Raw genomic sequence first — 16935 nt, 5'->3', positions numbered from 1 at the left:
AATGTGTTGTGCCACTGTGCCTCTTTGCTTTTAGAAGTGTGTGTGTGTGTGTGTAGCATTGTTCCTTTGCACTTGTGAAACCTTTACTTCATTTTTCTATTTCACTCTAAGTAATGACACAACACAAACCTCTTGAAAGATTCAGGTCCCTCATCGGCAGAGCGATAAACGTTTGGACACTGTTCAGTTCACTGCAGAGTCAACTCACTCTGTCAGGATTTGCAAATAGCCAGATGTTTGTTTTGATTTGTTTTGTAGCATGGGTGCAGATGTGATAAAGACAGAATCGGACCATTTATTTACTAGAAAAGGAGGATAGTACAAAGCCAAATAGTAAGCAGCAGAAAGCCAAACAGATTTGTAAAACAGAATGAATCTATCACATACTTAAAGTGCTCACACAAGTCTGAAGAGTCTTGAAAGTACACTGATGACAAAATGATATTACCATTTGCTCCATTTATACATAGAATCCATATAAACAAATCATCTTTATAATTTATTACAAGGCAGTCACGTTTAACACCGTATATTAGTCCCACACCTTTCCCTAGTTTGACTCTTCAGATTTTCCTAGACACAGTAGCTCCAAGCTAAATTTAATCTAATATCAAACACATAATACACTTCCTGTCAAATACAGCTTTGTATGTGTTCTGTTAAACCAACAGCTTCATTGCTTTTAGCTGACTACAGTGGACAGAGCTTTAGAAGAAGAATGGGCAAATTAATGAGGAGCCAATTAACAAAAGCTCCTTTAAAATCATAAAACAGAGGATTAACTTCCAAATTTGAGAGAACAGGACTGTCCTTGCTGTGCGTTCACTGCAGGAAGAAGCAGGTTAATGCAACACTGAACCAGAGAATCAAGTTATTAGCCATCAAACACTACTGTGGTCACTACTGGAGGTGAATTAGGAGGTCTTACTTACATTGGAGTGTCTAAATCACAATGTGGATATTGCCATCTCACTAGAAACAAAAGAATCACTGATAAAACTGCAAACATGTCTTCTTCTGGTTCTTCCCTATGGGTCATGACCTACCAACATAGCACCCTTAGTGCAATCTCCTGATTGAGGACATGACCCTTCCATAAATCTCCTTTACCATCATCCAGGAGATTTACCTTAAGATCTGTCACCAGTCAAACAAGAATCAAACAGAGCTGAAGCATCCAGTTTAATCTCAGTTCCTCCTACAACGATGTTCCTCAGGGCAGCGTCCTGCAGGGCTCGGCTTGGGCCATTTCACTGCGCGTCATGATCACACACACCTCATAGACTCTGAAGGCAGCAAAAGCAGTGGAGAGCAGGCACGCAGCTCCAAGGATGTACCACCAGTTGAAGAAGCCGAAGGAGACACCTTTGACAATGCAGTAGAGGCCGAAACACACCAGGGCGACCGTGGACAAGATCTGGACACACACCGGAGGCCCAGATGATACAGATTTCTCCCCCATTGTTGGATTAGCTCACAGGGGTCCACAGGACGGACAAGAATGTGCACTAAACCCTGGCTTTATGGAACACGTCCATGGAGTTGAAACCCAGTCACGGGATGTGGATATTTTATTCAAGAACAATCTTGGTTCGGTTTCAGATTTCGGAATGTTGACCCGAGGGTTCTCTTGGGTTCCTACGTCAGGTTAAGGTTGACTCAGAAATTTGGGACAACTTGTGGCTGCCTTCTTTAAAGACTTCAGGCCAATGTTGTTCCAGAAAATGAAGCTCTAATCTGAAGAACACCCATGCCTTATATACAGCTCAGGCAAAGCTTACCCACACTGAAATCACACTTCAATCCCTACTGTAGATAAATCTGAAGGGCTAATCTTACACTGAAAGGGTGTAGAGGTCATCTTCAGTACCCTACAAATGGATTACAGATGAGCTGATCTTTTAAGAGAAACACACTCTTGTCTTAGCAGCATGCGCTGATCCAAAACTAACAAGTAATCAGGCAGAGTGTTTCTGATAAACAGCTTATAGAAGAGATGAGGGCGTTGGAGATATTGCAAGAGATGCAAGGCAGGAATTCCAGTCTCCTTATTTCAGTACATCTGGGAATAAAGGAATGAAGCTACCAGAGCTATCAATTACCTAAGGAAAAAACCCCACATACCTGTAGTTAGACTTCATCCAAGTTTAGCTGCTTTCAAAGAAAGTGTGATGTACAGCTTTTCAAAAAAAATGTAGCTCCAAGGCAGTGAAGAGTTTCCATGTTATAACAGGAGCAGTACAATACGCAAAGTAATGAACTACCATGGGGTTAAAAAAAAAAGAAACAAAGAAATGTACTTTAAAGCAGTAAAGTGGTAAATAACAAACTAAATGTTGTTTATAAACTATAAATCACTTATACATCATTAAAGATACAGTAAAAATCAATAATTTCATGTCTATTTTCATGCAATATTTAGAGCCTAAACTGTTTCCATTTCATAGAGAAGTAGATACTGTGTAAAGCCCTATATTAAAGACATATACCTCCTTTATGTATGTAAAAGATTTTCAAACCCTGTAACCCTCACATACTTCTAAGCATCCTTCAAGTTTTCTTGGATATTAAGCCACAAATCCACTAAGAGGCAGTTCAAAGTCAATTGTTTGACAACAACAAACATAACAAAGGTGGTGGAGGTGATGATAATGTACTTAATATAAAATATAGAGTAAAGAAGGCAGTGGTGTAAGCTGTGGTTGTCTGAGGCCATTAAAATACGAAACATTAAAATAAGGCAAAATCTTAATTTATTTGTGAACCGTCAGGCAATATTCACAAATATTGAGCAATAAAATACAGTGCGTATCCAGATCTGCACCCAACGTTGAGCATAAATGGGGATTTGATTTATATGAGAAAGTACACTGTCAGAAAATTGTTCACTGTGGTGGTATATATTTGTACCATTAATTAGGGAACATAATTGTACCTTATTTTATTATATTTGTAGACTTAAAAATGGTGTTGATTTTATATGCACCATTTCATTTCCAGGACTTATGTTTTTTATATGACACAGTTCTATAATGGGGTGGCACAGTGGTGCAGCAGGTAGGTGTCGCAATCACACAGCTCCAAGGACCTGGATGTTTTGGGTTCGAGTCCCGCTCCGGGTGACTGTCTGTGAGGAGTGTGGTGTGTTCTCCCTGTGTCTGCGTGGGTTTCCTTCGGGTGACTGTATGAGGAGTATGGTGTGTTCTCCCTGTGTCTGTGTGGGTTTCCTCCGGGGGACTATCTGTGAGGAGTGTGGTGTGTTCTCCCTGTGTCCGCGTGAGTTTCCTTCGGGTGACTGTATGAGGAGTATGGTGTGTTCTCCCTGTGTCTGTGTGGGTTTCCTTCGGGTGCTCCAGTTTCCTCCCACAGTCCCAAAACTCACACTGGTAGGTGGATTGGCGACTCAAAAAGCGTACTTGAGTGTGTGCGTGTGTGTGTCTGTGTTGCCCTGTGAAGGACTGGCGCCCCCTCCAGGGTGTGTTCCCGCCTTGCACCCAATGACTCCAGGTAGGATCTGGACCCACCGCGACCCTGAATTGGATAAGGGTAACAGACAATTAATGAATAAGTTGAAAGATTACAAACATTTCTCTCTCCTTCTGGAGGAGAGAATGTAATGCACCTTTAAGGAACAAAACTGGACTTTTAAACACTGTTGTAAAAATTTTCATTTACACAGTTTGTACCTTTAGTAACCAATATTGCACCGTTTTTCTGAGAATGTAGGGTCATGAAACTTTAACACTAGATTTCTGTAACACTGATGTAACAACCAGAGAGCATGTAGTAAAAACAGCAGTGCCGCTGGAGTTTTAAAAACGTGTGACTGCTGGACTGAGAATAGTCCAGAACCCAAAAAGTCTGGCCAACAGTGTCCTCTGGGTGGTGTCCCGTGACCTCTGAGGGCTAGTGGATGATTAACTGATGTTATTATAATAAATGGGTTATAATACGTTTGAAAATTAGCAGGAGAAAATGTTGATAACGCGTATGTAGGGTATAGGCTACATTTTTCTTACTAAAATATGCCAGAAATAGATAGCCTCTTTGGACAGTCTCAATATGTTTAAGTCTGTTTACATGGGATTTCCAGCTTCAGCGTGTCAGATTTGTTGAAACAAAATATTTGTTTTAATAATTAAATTGATTATTAGTGTCCTTCTGTTGCTGGGAGTCACCCAATGAAGCCTGAAATATTCATTCAACTGTCAGGTTTGATTTGATCTAATATTAGCAGGGACATGCATTTTAAATCTAAAACATTGTTTTTATTCAGACCATCACTGTTCCACAAAGAAAAAGAGACTAAGTTTTTTTGCATAACTCACAAATCAAAACAAGCTGTAAGGAAATAAAATCCTCTTTATTGCTTCAGCTGTGGAATTCACATGAACAGAAGCATCTCTTTATCAAACACAGGAGGCTGAGAGTGAGAAGGAAGGAAAAGAAGATGACAGCTGTGAGAATGTTTTAAAAACTAGCTCAGTGGTTAAGGTGGAGCAGTACACTTCAATTCATCGATAGAGAGAGCTATAAAACTGCTTCAAGACAATGAGAATGTCCCATCCACTTCATTCTCTGTGTTTCGCCCGATCTCCAATGTCCACACAGTTGCTCTCTAGCAGCACAACATTTCACACACAGCCATCAGTGTCCAAGTTAATCTGATTGTTCATCCTTCAGTGTCCACATTCCAGGACCCCTCGCAGACACTAAAAGCCTACAGATGATACTAAGTATGTAAGCTCCTGTATGCTTTAAATGATCTCTAGATTTCTGTAACACCTAATACACTCTATATGCTGTGGAAGTAGCTGCTACACTGAGGAATCAAAGGCTGCACACAACCACAGAATAAACGAGAGGCAAGGTGAGCTGGGCTCAAACAGCGAGTGCGGGGCTGGAGAGAGAATGCGGATGTGTGAAATGGTGGGAGGCTGCAGTAGGGGGCGCTACACATCACTTCATTGGTGTGGATTTAATTCAAGTTTTCTTTTGAACTTTGCCTACTCATGGCTCAAGGCTGAATCTGTGGAAGTGGGACCCGTGGACACTGAGGGTTGACTGTTATAAACATTATCATTGGAAAATGAGTTGACTGGCATTCAGGATTGTTTTTCTACCCAATTTAGACATTTAGCTTCGCTTTGGCTCTCAATAAGATCCAGGTCTAAGTCTAAAATTAAGCTGACAGCTGGATGGAAACCTAGCTACTACCTGCTGAAACTGATAGAAGCAGGAAGGCAGTTTTTCCCCCCACATAATTGGACACTGCTGTGCTGATCCATGAAGAGGAATGTGAAGCAGAACACTGTACCTGAATTAAAGTGGTTTAAGACACAAATCTCTCCCCGTCTCAATGCAAAATTACTGCATTTTAAACAGTCAAAAAAAAAAATACACTGCAGAAATATAAATGTATTGTTTATGCAATGATTTCAAGCCTCATTTCCCACGTGGACTCAACCCTGCAGTTCTGACTTTATTCAATTTTGTTAAAATAACAATCAGCCTTCCCTCAGTGAAGCCACCTAGCCTTCATACTGACTACCTCTCTTTTTGCTACTCTGGGCTCAGCACTATGTACCAGACAGCGCTGTAAAAGGAAGTTATACTCTGCAACAGTAGGGGAGGCCCAGGAGCAAAAATGCCAAGTCTTACATATTGTTGCTTTAAGACAAAACCCAAGCCACTGAATATCTTCCATTATCAGTGTAATCATGTTTATACAGAGTCCAAAGTCACAGGACACCCTTTTACCTGAATACCCCAGCCGCCATCTTGAAAGCCACCATATTGGATCAGTGGCAAGTTGAAAGGGAAGGTGGTCCTGTAGCATAAAGAAATAAAAGGGTGTCCTGCGACTTCAGACTCACCCTGTAGATCAAATCACTGTGGAATCATATAGTCGTTAAAATCATTCCTGTTTACATTTAAAATTCTGTTCTAGGGGAGGTCTTCAGTTCAGGAATAAGAACTAGGAACATGACTCACCACAAATTAATAAAAACATGAAGGTTAAACAAAACGTACACAATTAGCATCAAAGTTTGTGTTTAAAAAAAATAAAAAAAGGGTTAAATCAATTTCTCATCCACCCACAAGGTCACTGCAGTATAATTCAGAGTTAAAAAGTCCTTAGTCGCATCTATAGTATGATCCCCAATGAAATAGAACTATCCCCACCTCATTTGTTGCATAGACATTTACTTATTCTCAACCACACTACATGGCCAAAAGTTAATGGACACCCTCTAACCCACTATTTCTTCTGATTTCAAGGGAATTAATAAGTGAGTGATCTCCCTTCACCACAAGGGTGTCTACACTTCTGTGAGGACTTTAGACTACATTTAGGAGCATTGCTGTGAAGATTTGATTGAAATATTTTGCATATGAACTAAATTATTGTCCCAAATATACTAAACAGAGCAGCATTATACCCAATTACACATGTCCACTGCTCGGTATTGTATTGTAAAGCCAGTGTGCATTGCATACCCAGACTAGCCTTTACAATGACCTGTTTGTGGACATTAACCAACTCAAATCTGCAATTGATGCATCCAGAAGATGTCTACAAACTTTTGGGCAAATCTAAGTAGTGCACAAGTTTATTTCTCTAGTTTAGAACGCCACCTTGAGGACTATTTTAGCAGCACAGTGTATGCCCAAGTTCATACCACTAGATGGGGCTGTTGCACTATGAGAGCATTAGTAAACCAGTCTCATGCTCTAGGAGTAGTCTTGGGGGAAGTGGTGGTGATCGCATTATTTTACATGTTCATGATGTCACACTTTCATCAGTAGGTTTCCAACAACGTCCAACTGGTCAAACGGTCTTTTCCGCCTCTCTGGATCACCACAGCCTTCTGCAACAAACTGGGTTCATTCTGAGAGAAGTCCCTCAGGTCCAACAGAGGCCAATAGGAGCCGAGCCACCGCTGCTTTTAATGGCACATCCGTGACGTCATCTCTCTCTGGAATAACAAAAGAAAGATTATTGTATTATGCGCATTTTATGGTAGAAGTAGCACTGAGTCTTCTGTGACATTAAATATTACTTAAAAACTGAAATTCTCCTTTCTAGAGACAGTAATAGTGAGATATTAACAATAATTAAAAAAAAAAAAGGAGTAAAATGGCAATGAGCGCACACACACATTGTGACAGGCTGCCACTTCGGTGCCCAGGGAGTAGCTGTTTTTAGGGGTCTTGCTCAATGACACCCAAGCTGTGGATGTTGAGGGAGGGGAAAGTGCTGTTCATTCTGTTTGAGGCTAATCAAACACATGATCTTGTCCTCTCACTCATAAGCATGGCTGAGGCCATTGTTGCCTATGAAAATTAAATAAATGCTCAGATACATTTGTACATGAATCCTCCAACTCCTTTTTGTGGTCTTTGTCTTGTTTTTTTGTATTTTGGTCCGACATTCATTCAGCCCTGGGACTTTACTCTGGCATCCTTCCTGAACAATAGCATTTGTATGATCCCAGATTTATTTTTTAATACATATGTTTAAATACAATTGTATGTCCAGTTGCTCATGGTAATGTTGAGGTGTCTGGAAAGCGCTCCTCAGGAGGAACAAGGCCGACTTATACTTCTCTGTTGACTCGACGTATGGAAGCTAATCTGTCTCATCAGACTGAAATATTACCACTTTTGAATTTGTAGGACTGGAATTTTTTTTGCACTGAAAATATGCATTTGAAATTTGTTGCTTTTAAATTTAAGTCTTTAAATGTTCACAGAGCCATCACAAAAGAAATTCCACAGTAAAATTTCTTCATCTTCAGGATGTCAATAATCTGTTATATTGTGTCTTTAGTGAGTCTTTCAGATTTTTGAGACACTTTGAAAATAAAGAGAGAATATCCGCGGAAAGAAGCTAAACGTGTAGTTTTTCCACGGTGTGGAAGTCGTGTTCGTATGTTGCCATCTAGCGGCGACAGAATGCAACTACTGCACCATTTAAGGTGAAAGAGTGAATCGATTCCAAATGAATCGATTGCTCATCCTTGGTATACCGGGTGTGTATCTGAAGTTTTTCACTCGTCTATTGGGAATGAGCAACTTCAAAATATATTGTTTGAATTTTTTTAAGCTTGAATTATTTTCTGAATTTATTATACATTACATATTATATTATATATTCTGAATAACAGTGAAAACGTGTTCTTGAAAATTCATTAGTTCAATTCAAGAGCAATTCAATTCAGATGCATAATGTCAGTGCAAAAAATTCAGTGCTACAAATTCAAAGGTGGTAATATTTCAAAGTCTTGAGAGACAGATTTGCTTCCATACAAAGTAGAACCTACTCCATAGGCTACGCAAGAGCCCTATACGAGCATTTACAGAGGCGTTGGTGTCCGCCTCTTCCTCTACACTACGCAGGACAATGTAGTGTAGTAGAATTACTTTTGTAAGTCTTTAGAGTTCAGTATTTAGGGTGTAGGTTGTTGATTGGAACAAAGCATAGTTTTTCCGCATGGTGTCGCTTCTTGTGGAGTTGTTTTTTCCCCAGAGACCTCCATATATTTTTGTTCAACATATTTATTCATCCCTGAAGCCCACACCATGTCTGAGGAAACCTCTCGCTATGAATGTGCTGCTGTCTGCGTCTGTGGAGGGGTTCTTTTACCTGTACTACTTCGGTTCTGCATAAACAATGTCCGTCCGACTTATGACCAATCACAGTCGTCGCGGTCTGCGCCAACGTGACCCATAATTACAATTCTGAAGAGGTGTCAGCCATAGGCTGCGGCATAAGGTCTGTGTTGATGCAGAAGTATAAACTGGGCTTTAAGGAGCTTCACATTTTTTGGCTGAGTTGCTTGGACGTACCCCATTGTATCAGATGTGACAAAGGCCCCGGACAGCCCTGTTCACACCTGGCATTAACATGCGACCTGGGCGATCCGAACATAAGGCTAGCACACAGGTGTGAACGGGGCATAATGAATCTCGTGGGTACGTTATAATCCAATCATTCAAAACACATTTGGAGACAGTCATATAACAACCAAACACCAAAGCGTTTCAATGTCTCTCAGACAGAAATAAACACTAGGAGCGAGCAGCCAGGCATTTTGGCAGTCATTTGTGAGCCTGGGAGGGGTATTAAGGCCAGGTGTGAACGGGGCTGATGTAAATGTGTCCCTAGCAACTGCCCCTCAACAAACAAGGTACTACTTGGTGTGCCCAAACCTTTCACTATCAATGCATATCATATCCCACCAGGCTCTACTTTATGTACAGCCCAAAGCTAACAGCACACTTCTGAGATGTTAATATTTCATTACTAATTTGCGCTCAGAGACACATTAGTAGCTTGTATACGGAGTGATGCTGTGTGCCAAGGAGGAGCAAACTCCTCAGTTCATTCACAGTTCAGCTTTTGATGTCTTTGTAAACCCTTAAGGGGTTTGTTTCATCTTATAAGTGCTGTGGGTGTAACATTTCGCAGCGGTTTAGATCAGATGCAGGTTAAAGTTTTAGAGAAAGTCAGTTAAATCTAGGGGAAAAAATAGACCAATACCCTCATCTCTGTTCATGCTTTTAAACATTTGGAAGTGTGTTGTATAAACGCCTCCAAAATACCATTTTTCTGCGGTGAGCAGAGAGAGAAAGCCTTGAATACCAGGCTGAGACCTTATTTTATTGACAGACACTGGGCCTTTGTAACCACATTAGACTGGTTTCAGGCACGAAACCAGTGAGTAAACATCCTCAAATTTATAAAACATGTTTTTGATTGAAATAGTGCCTTTAAATGACAGAACATTCGGGTTTTCACTTGTTTTATTTTGCTTTAATTCAATAAAGGAGGCTCAGAACCTTTGGAGAGTGGTGTGAGCCACCAAACTGTGGAGTGAGGAGCCCAGTAGTGAACCAGTACGCCACTGGGGTAGGGAAATAAACCAAGGACTCAGGGGACAGCTCGTAGCCTCTGGATAGAAAACTTTTGTCCAACTAAAGCTCAAAAAACAAAGCCTCAAATGAGGGAAAAGAAACAGAAGTGAGGTTTAGAGAGGTGTTAACTGCTGATTAAGCGGAAACCATGCAAAGCACCTCTACCAAAATTACCAGCCAGTCTGCTGCCACAAAACAGCAGGACTGAGCAGGAAAGCGTATGTCAGCTTGGCTTTTAAAGGGTAGACACAGGTGTCATGAATCGCCTCTGATTACAGTGTGGCAGTCTCCCTCTCGTGGCTGGACGTGGTCACACACACACACACACACACACACCTCAACCTTCCTACAGTGCTGTGCCACATTTCCTGTTGTTTTTGAATAAACATGTGTTTCTAAGAAGACAACTCGATGCTGCTGGTGTTCTCAGAACAATGGAAAGATGGCTCTGGATCCTATACCTTCACATCCCTGAATGTGTTTAGTTTTACTTGGATTATGAGAAGCAGAGGGTACATCTTCTATGGCAGACACTGCAGATTTCTTTGGAAAACTAAATGTAAGCACCCTGAAAAGAACAGATTCAGTTAAAAAAAAGTCAAAGTCAAAGTCTAAACACTGCAAACACGGAAAAGGCTGGTTTTGCTTTAGTTGTTGAAATTCTATGCTGATTTATAACACAGAAAAGAAAATGTTTTAAAAAGTACACTGCTCTATTCTTCCTGCATCATTATTTCTGTCTTAAGTTTGAAACACCGCACACACAAACAGCTCGGAACTACACAGAAGAGGGCAAAGGCTGTAATAAGAAATGTCCCTGTTCTGAACTCTCTGTCCATGACCTGAGAGAATACAGCGGCTCGTCTCATGTGTTTGTGTTGACGCTGGCGCTGCGGTGCATGACATCACTGATGTAGTTCTGGCTGTTTTTAGAGCTGTTCTGAAGCTGTTGAACACCCTCCCTCTGCTGGGTCATGAGGAGAGCGTATGATAAAGGGCAGAAAGCCGTCTTTGTTCCTGTGGCCTGGGTTAATGAGGCTGCTGTCCTCCGTATAGTCTGTATCCAGTCACTGTGGCTCATTAGTGGGATGCTTTTTACAGCCTCGGCTTGGGCTGCTGGAGGAAGTTCGCTGACAAACAGCGCTTGTTTGGGTATGACCAATGACCTTAGGAGGTCTGCATTTGGCATTGGCAGACCCTTTTATGCAGTGTGTCTTAAAATCTGAACCGTTTTACAGATGTAGGCAAATGCCGTGTTAGGAATCGTGCTCGGTATGGCATACAGTATTGCTACCAGAGCTGGGAATCAAACCCACGCCTGATGATACAAACAACTATAGACAATATTTTCAATGTACCTCCCTGTATGCAAAGCTGGTTTATATTTGAAATCAATGGGCACTTACTGACATGCTTTTGTCTATATCACTCAATAGAACATAGTTCCACTGCTCCACAGTCCTATTGCTGGGGGCTTTATATACTCCATAATCTAGCTGACATGTGCTATTGGGCATTGTGATTTGTTGCTGTTATAATGAAGACTTAGTTTACAAATACTAATCAGTTCTAACTCCTGATGTAGAAGAGCGAGAAAATGAGTAGATCTACAGGGTGGGCCATTTATATGGATACACATTAATAAAATGAGAATGGCTGGCCTGTTTGTGGCACATTAGTATATGGGAGGGGGGGGGGACTTTTCAAGATGGGTGGTGACCATGGTGACCATTTTGAAGCCATTTTGGATTCAACTTTTGTATTTTCAATGGGAAGAGGATCATGTGACACATCAAACATATTGGGAATTTCACAAGAAAAACAATGGTGTCCTTGGTTTTAACATAACTCTATTCTTTCGTGAGTTATTTACAAGTTTCTGACCACTTATAAAATGTGTTCAAAGTGCTGCACATTGTGTTGGATTCTCAATGCAACACTCTTCTCCCACTCTTCACACACTGATAGCAACAATGCTAGCACAGGCTTCCAGTATCCTGTTTTTCTTGTGAAATTCCCAGTAAGTTTGATGTGTCACATGACTCTCTTCCCATTGAAAAAACTAAAGTTGAATCCAAAATGGCAGACTTCAAAATGGTCACCATGGTCACCACCCATTTTGAAAAGTCTCCCCCCCCTCCCATATACTAATGAGCCACAAACAGGAAGTTAATATCACCAACCATTCCCATTTAATTAAGGTGTATCCATATAAATGGCCCACCCTGTAGATTAGTGCAACAGGCCAATAATATCACCCCCTAGCTAGACAGTGTACAATCTCACTGTGGGGGCACTAGGGGGCAGTAAAGGCTAGTCAGGTCACACTGATAATAAACAGGTTGCTCTTTGCCCTACTCAGGCCCTGAGCTCCCTTAACAAGCAAGAGTTTAATCTGCTTTCAGCCTCTGTTTCAGATTATAATCCAAACCCACCATCTGAACACCATAAACAGACCACTATCAGAGGAACTGTGACAATCACTCGCTCAGGGTCCTGCTCCAATCCTTCTCATTGTCTCTAGGAAAACCAGCATGTCGCCTGGGGTCCAGGCTTCCTGTGTGTATTCACAGTTAGCTACTTGTTACATTGTAGAAGAGGGTGATTAGTTCTTTACAGAGATTAAAAAACATTCTGATATTGGTTTTAAAGAGGTAAGTATCATCTGATCCTCTAACAAATCTAACCTGTATTAGCATACGTTATGGTGTATACACACACACACACAAACAGTTTTACAGCTGTGATATGAATGCGCTGATTTTACCCACCAGAGGCTCCAGCTCTTTGCGGTCTATGAGGTGCAGCTCGGTGCAGAAGTAGTAAAAGTGCTTGTAGCAGGTGTTTACGTGAGCCTCGGCACCCATCATGATGATCCGGTCGAAGTGGTGGATGTAGACGTGAACAAAGACCCGGAAAAGCCGGCACAGGATTTTCTTACAGATCTGAATGAAGTTCTTAGGGAATGGGATTCCTAAGAGAGAGAGAGAGAGAGAGAGAGAAAGAGACGATTCATTTTCTCATTAAGAAACAGACACTATACGGCCTGGAACTGTCAGAGATTCTGTAATAAACCTATTTTATTCATGGCTGGACCCGCTCTGTGGAGCATAAACTGGTTAATTTAGGGCTACGAAGCAATGTGATTTTTCATCCCATGTGAGTAGCTTTTAGGTGCCCATTATTTTCAAAACGAAATCAATAAAAACTTCATTTGACCAACGTGGAGGGTCTAAATTTACACTAACGACTGAACGTGTTAAAGTTGTCTTCCTCAGATCGTAAGGAATGTGCAGTGTTTGAGGCATTCCAGCATGGGTCACGTTCATGTTTTATCCAGGAAGCTTTTAGGTTTCAGACACAGCGGTGCTTTTGACTCAAAAGCCTCTAAAGTACAATCTGGAGGCTAGGGGAATAAATTATGAGTTTTATTTCCATGGGAAGTGGTAGCGTGCATACATTTGGGTGCGTGTGTGGGTGTGTGCGTATAAATAGGGAATGGAACTGAATGTGAGGGCATTGTTTCCAAACAAAAGATCCTTCTAATCTGCTCCTTTCTGTGTGAGACGGGTTCTTTATTGGAAAAGCCGGAGTGTGCCAGACACTCAACAAGGCGCTCCACTGTTGACCAACAGTTGAACCACTTTTGGCCAGCTTTTAAAATTAAATAAATCATCAAAACACTGAAATAAACATCACGTCGACTTTGCAGCACCTTGCTACATTGCATAGAACAAAAAAAAACAAAAAAACTTTTAAGGCCTAGCATCCACTGCTGTGTAGTTTAATGTGATTAGCGCTACACTGCTAATGCACCATATGGTGAGACAGAGAAAGGCAGCTTTGTAGTGGGGTTCACACTGTTAGCTTGCTAGTTAATAGGCCGTGCAGGCATGTAGTAAGCCATGTGGTCACCAGGAGGCTAAGGTAAGATTATAAAGCTAGAAACCTCAAACTCAGCAGCAATTGATGTACATGTAGTATAACTACATTTCTCACAATTCTTCGCTACGTTTAAATGTTTGTGTTTCTGTGGCGCAATCGGTTAGCACGTTCGGCTGTTAACCACCACGTTCGGCTTGGTGGTTCAAGTCCACCCAGGGACATCTACAGCTCCATTGGTGGCATGGTGGCGCAGCAGGTAGTGTCGCAGCCACATGGAGTTCGTAGGTTCAAGTCCTGCTCCGGGTGACTGTCTGTGAGGAGTGTGGTGTGTTCTCCCTGTGTCTGCGTGGGTTTCCTCCGGGTTACTGTCTGTGAGGAGTTTGGTGTGTTCTCCCTGTGTCTGTGTGGGTTTCCTCCGGGTGACTGTCTGTGAGGAGTGTGGTGTGTTCTCCCTGTGTCTGCGTGGGTTTCCTCCAGGTGCTCCAATTTCCTCCCACGCTCCAAAAACCCACGTCGGTAGGTGAATTGGCGACTTGAAAGTGTCCCTAGGTGTGAGTGTGTGTCGCTCTGAAGGACTGGCGCCCCCTCCAGGGTGTATTCCTGCCTTGTGCCCAGTGATTCAGGGTAGGCTCCGGACCCACCTGACCGACCCTGAACAGGATAAACGCTTACAGACAATGAATGAATGAATGATTTTACAACAAAAGTACTTGTCCCACAGTTCTTTAGCTTCCTGTCCTACTGCAACATTTCCTATACTAGAGTTCCACCCTCATTACAGCAAGTTACACATTAACTGCAGCTCTGGAAAAACAGCTAAACTACATTTCCCATAATCCTTTCTGGCTTTCATCAAATGTCCCTATATTTCTGAGCCAATGTGGGCTCTGCTGGTCTTCTCTGCCAAATGTAATTTAGCAGTTCACCCTAAATCCGACTGGCACCCCTACCCCTAATCTCCCCTATTGAGTAACAACCCTTTATATAACCACCAACTATTCATTTGCAGTCTGGAGACAATGTCCTAAAGAAAAGCATGGGAAAAGGGAACTTTCTCACAGTGTGAGCAAGTGCTAAAGCTCAATTCAGTCTAATTTCAGGCAATAACAACAACAATGTTATAAAGGCAACAACATTAGAATCTTAATTAACATCCTAAATTAACGTTCCACACAGTGGATGCACCTCAAAAATGAAATTAATTTGGATGTAACTTCAATTTCCCCAGTATTTGGTTGGATTAATTTGAAATGGAGCTGGTCACTCCCAGACAGTGTGTCAGAGTTTACATATCTCCTATCTGCTGAGGCACCAGGTAGAGGCAGGAAGGCGTGTGACTGCACAGAAAGCCTGTCGTATCCTTTATCCTCCTCCACTGTGAGGGGTGTGTGTTGTAGGTCAAAGGAATGATTCTCAGAGTCATTCTCTTAATCTGCTCGGATAATCTCCCGTCATACACACCGACCCACAGATTACCACACACACACACACACACTTATTTCCATGCATTGTGAGGACACTACATAGATTTCCATTCAATTTCTGGAGACCTACCCATACTTTATCCATGCACAATACAAGCTTTAAATTTACCTTAACCTTAGTAAGATGTACAACTAGCCTAACGCTAACACTAAAAATGTGCTCTCTTGGACAAAGACTGGGAATGGGATTTGGCAGCAGTGGGATTGAACTCGCACCCTCTTAATAATACAGTCAACACTTACACAGATAGACCACTCTGGAGCCCCCACTTTCTTCATGTTTATGCAAAGAATACAATCCTGAACACTGATCAAATCCATGCCCCCTTATGCAACAAGTATAAAATACAAAACCCTTTTGTCCTTAAACTGTCAGCACATGTTAAACATGTGGGCAATGTTCTTATTTTATTCTTAAGAGAGAAAGAGAGAGAGAGAGAGATCTATTATTTCACTGAGGTTGAACATGAAGTCTGTCTGTTTAACACTTCATTTAGATGGCTTTTCTCTCCAATGTTTTCATCACAGTCTCACACTAGATCACGCCTGCATCCACATGCACCAGAAGAGAGAGAGAGAGAGAGAGAGAGAGAGAGAGAGAGAGAGAGAGAGAGAGAGAGATTTGATGTTCAGATGTGCACCTGAAACTACAGATACTGGAAGCCTGTGCTAGCATTTCTCCTGCGGTGTTGCTATCAGTGTGTGAAGAGTAGGAGAAGAGGGTTGCATTGACAATCAACACAATGGGCAGCACTTTGAACACATTTTATAAGTGGTCAGAAACTTGCAAAAATACCTTGTATGTGCGTGTGTTTGGGCTGGGGGGAGGGGGGGTGTAAAGCTTATTAACCTTGTGGATCATGGTCAGAAAGTGTCATGCAGCTGGAGGCCTCCCTCGTCTGAGGAGTGAGGAACAGAATGAGCAGAAGTGCGGGAGAGAGAGAGAGACTGTACATAAGAGAGATAGAGAGACCACTGCTATGACCCCCACTTCCGTGAGGATTACTAGAGTGTGCCGATTGACCCACATTGATATGTCTAAAGCTGTAAGTTTATCCAGGTCCATTTGGTTGAAGGAGACACACAGGGTGTGGATGGACATGAGCATGGTCTACTTATTCTCATCTATATAACATAATATAATAATACTACCATATAATAGCAAAAAACTATGATAACGATTGCTGTATTATACTCTTAAATACTGTACCACTGACTGAATGAGTGGGCCTCTCATGTGGGAACAGCCATGTTTTAAACCTTCTAGAGGTTACACTTAGGTTCTCAGTTAAGTTTAGGGTTAGATTTGGTTTAGGAAGTAGTGATTGTGGTTAGTCAACTCATAAAATGTGCCATTTCAAATCTTTCAAAGCTTATTTAAGGTTAGATTTGGGGTTAGGATTTTAAGGCTGGTTTATCATGCTGGGTTGCCAGATATTCTGGAATATTTCTTGCCCAATGAACAAGTCCCGACAATGCTCTTTTAGTAAAACATGCACAATTTCACTTTGAGACCAAGTTGAGACTGAAACACTGCTTACAACTTCAGGGTGAGTGGGCAGGGCTAAACAACTGCAGACAGAAAAGGTAATATATATATATATTTATATTTGCTTTAAAACTTTAACAATGATTTACATTTTTA

General features: G+C 41.6%; 1 protein-coding gene across 1 annotated transcript in view; it reads right to left on the bottom strand.

Moving 5' to 3' along the window:
- Positions 1-4333: 4333 nt before the first annotated feature.
- Positions 4334-16935, bottom strand: part of LOC136686733 (MOB kinase activator 3B) — a 41357-nt gene continuing 28755 nt past the window's right edge. Inside the window, exons 3-4 of the mRNA XM_066660680.1 lie at positions 12693-12895; positions 4334-6980 (exon numbers count right to left, since the gene is read on the bottom strand). Coding sequence (XP_066516777.1) covers positions 6951-6980; positions 12693-12895 — 233 coding nt within the window. The 3' untranslated portion in view covers positions 4334-6950. The remainder of the gene's footprint in view (positions 6981-12692; positions 12896-16935) is intronic.

The sequence above is a fragment of the Hoplias malabaricus genome, chromosome 2, assembly GCF_029633855.1.
Source record: "Hoplias malabaricus isolate fHopMal1 chromosome 2, fHopMal1.hap1, whole genome shotgun sequence".
NCBI lineage: Eukaryota > Metazoa > Chordata > Actinopteri > Characiformes > Erythrinidae > Hoplias > Hoplias malabaricus.
This window is presented reverse-complemented; position numbering and strand designations above follow the sequence as displayed.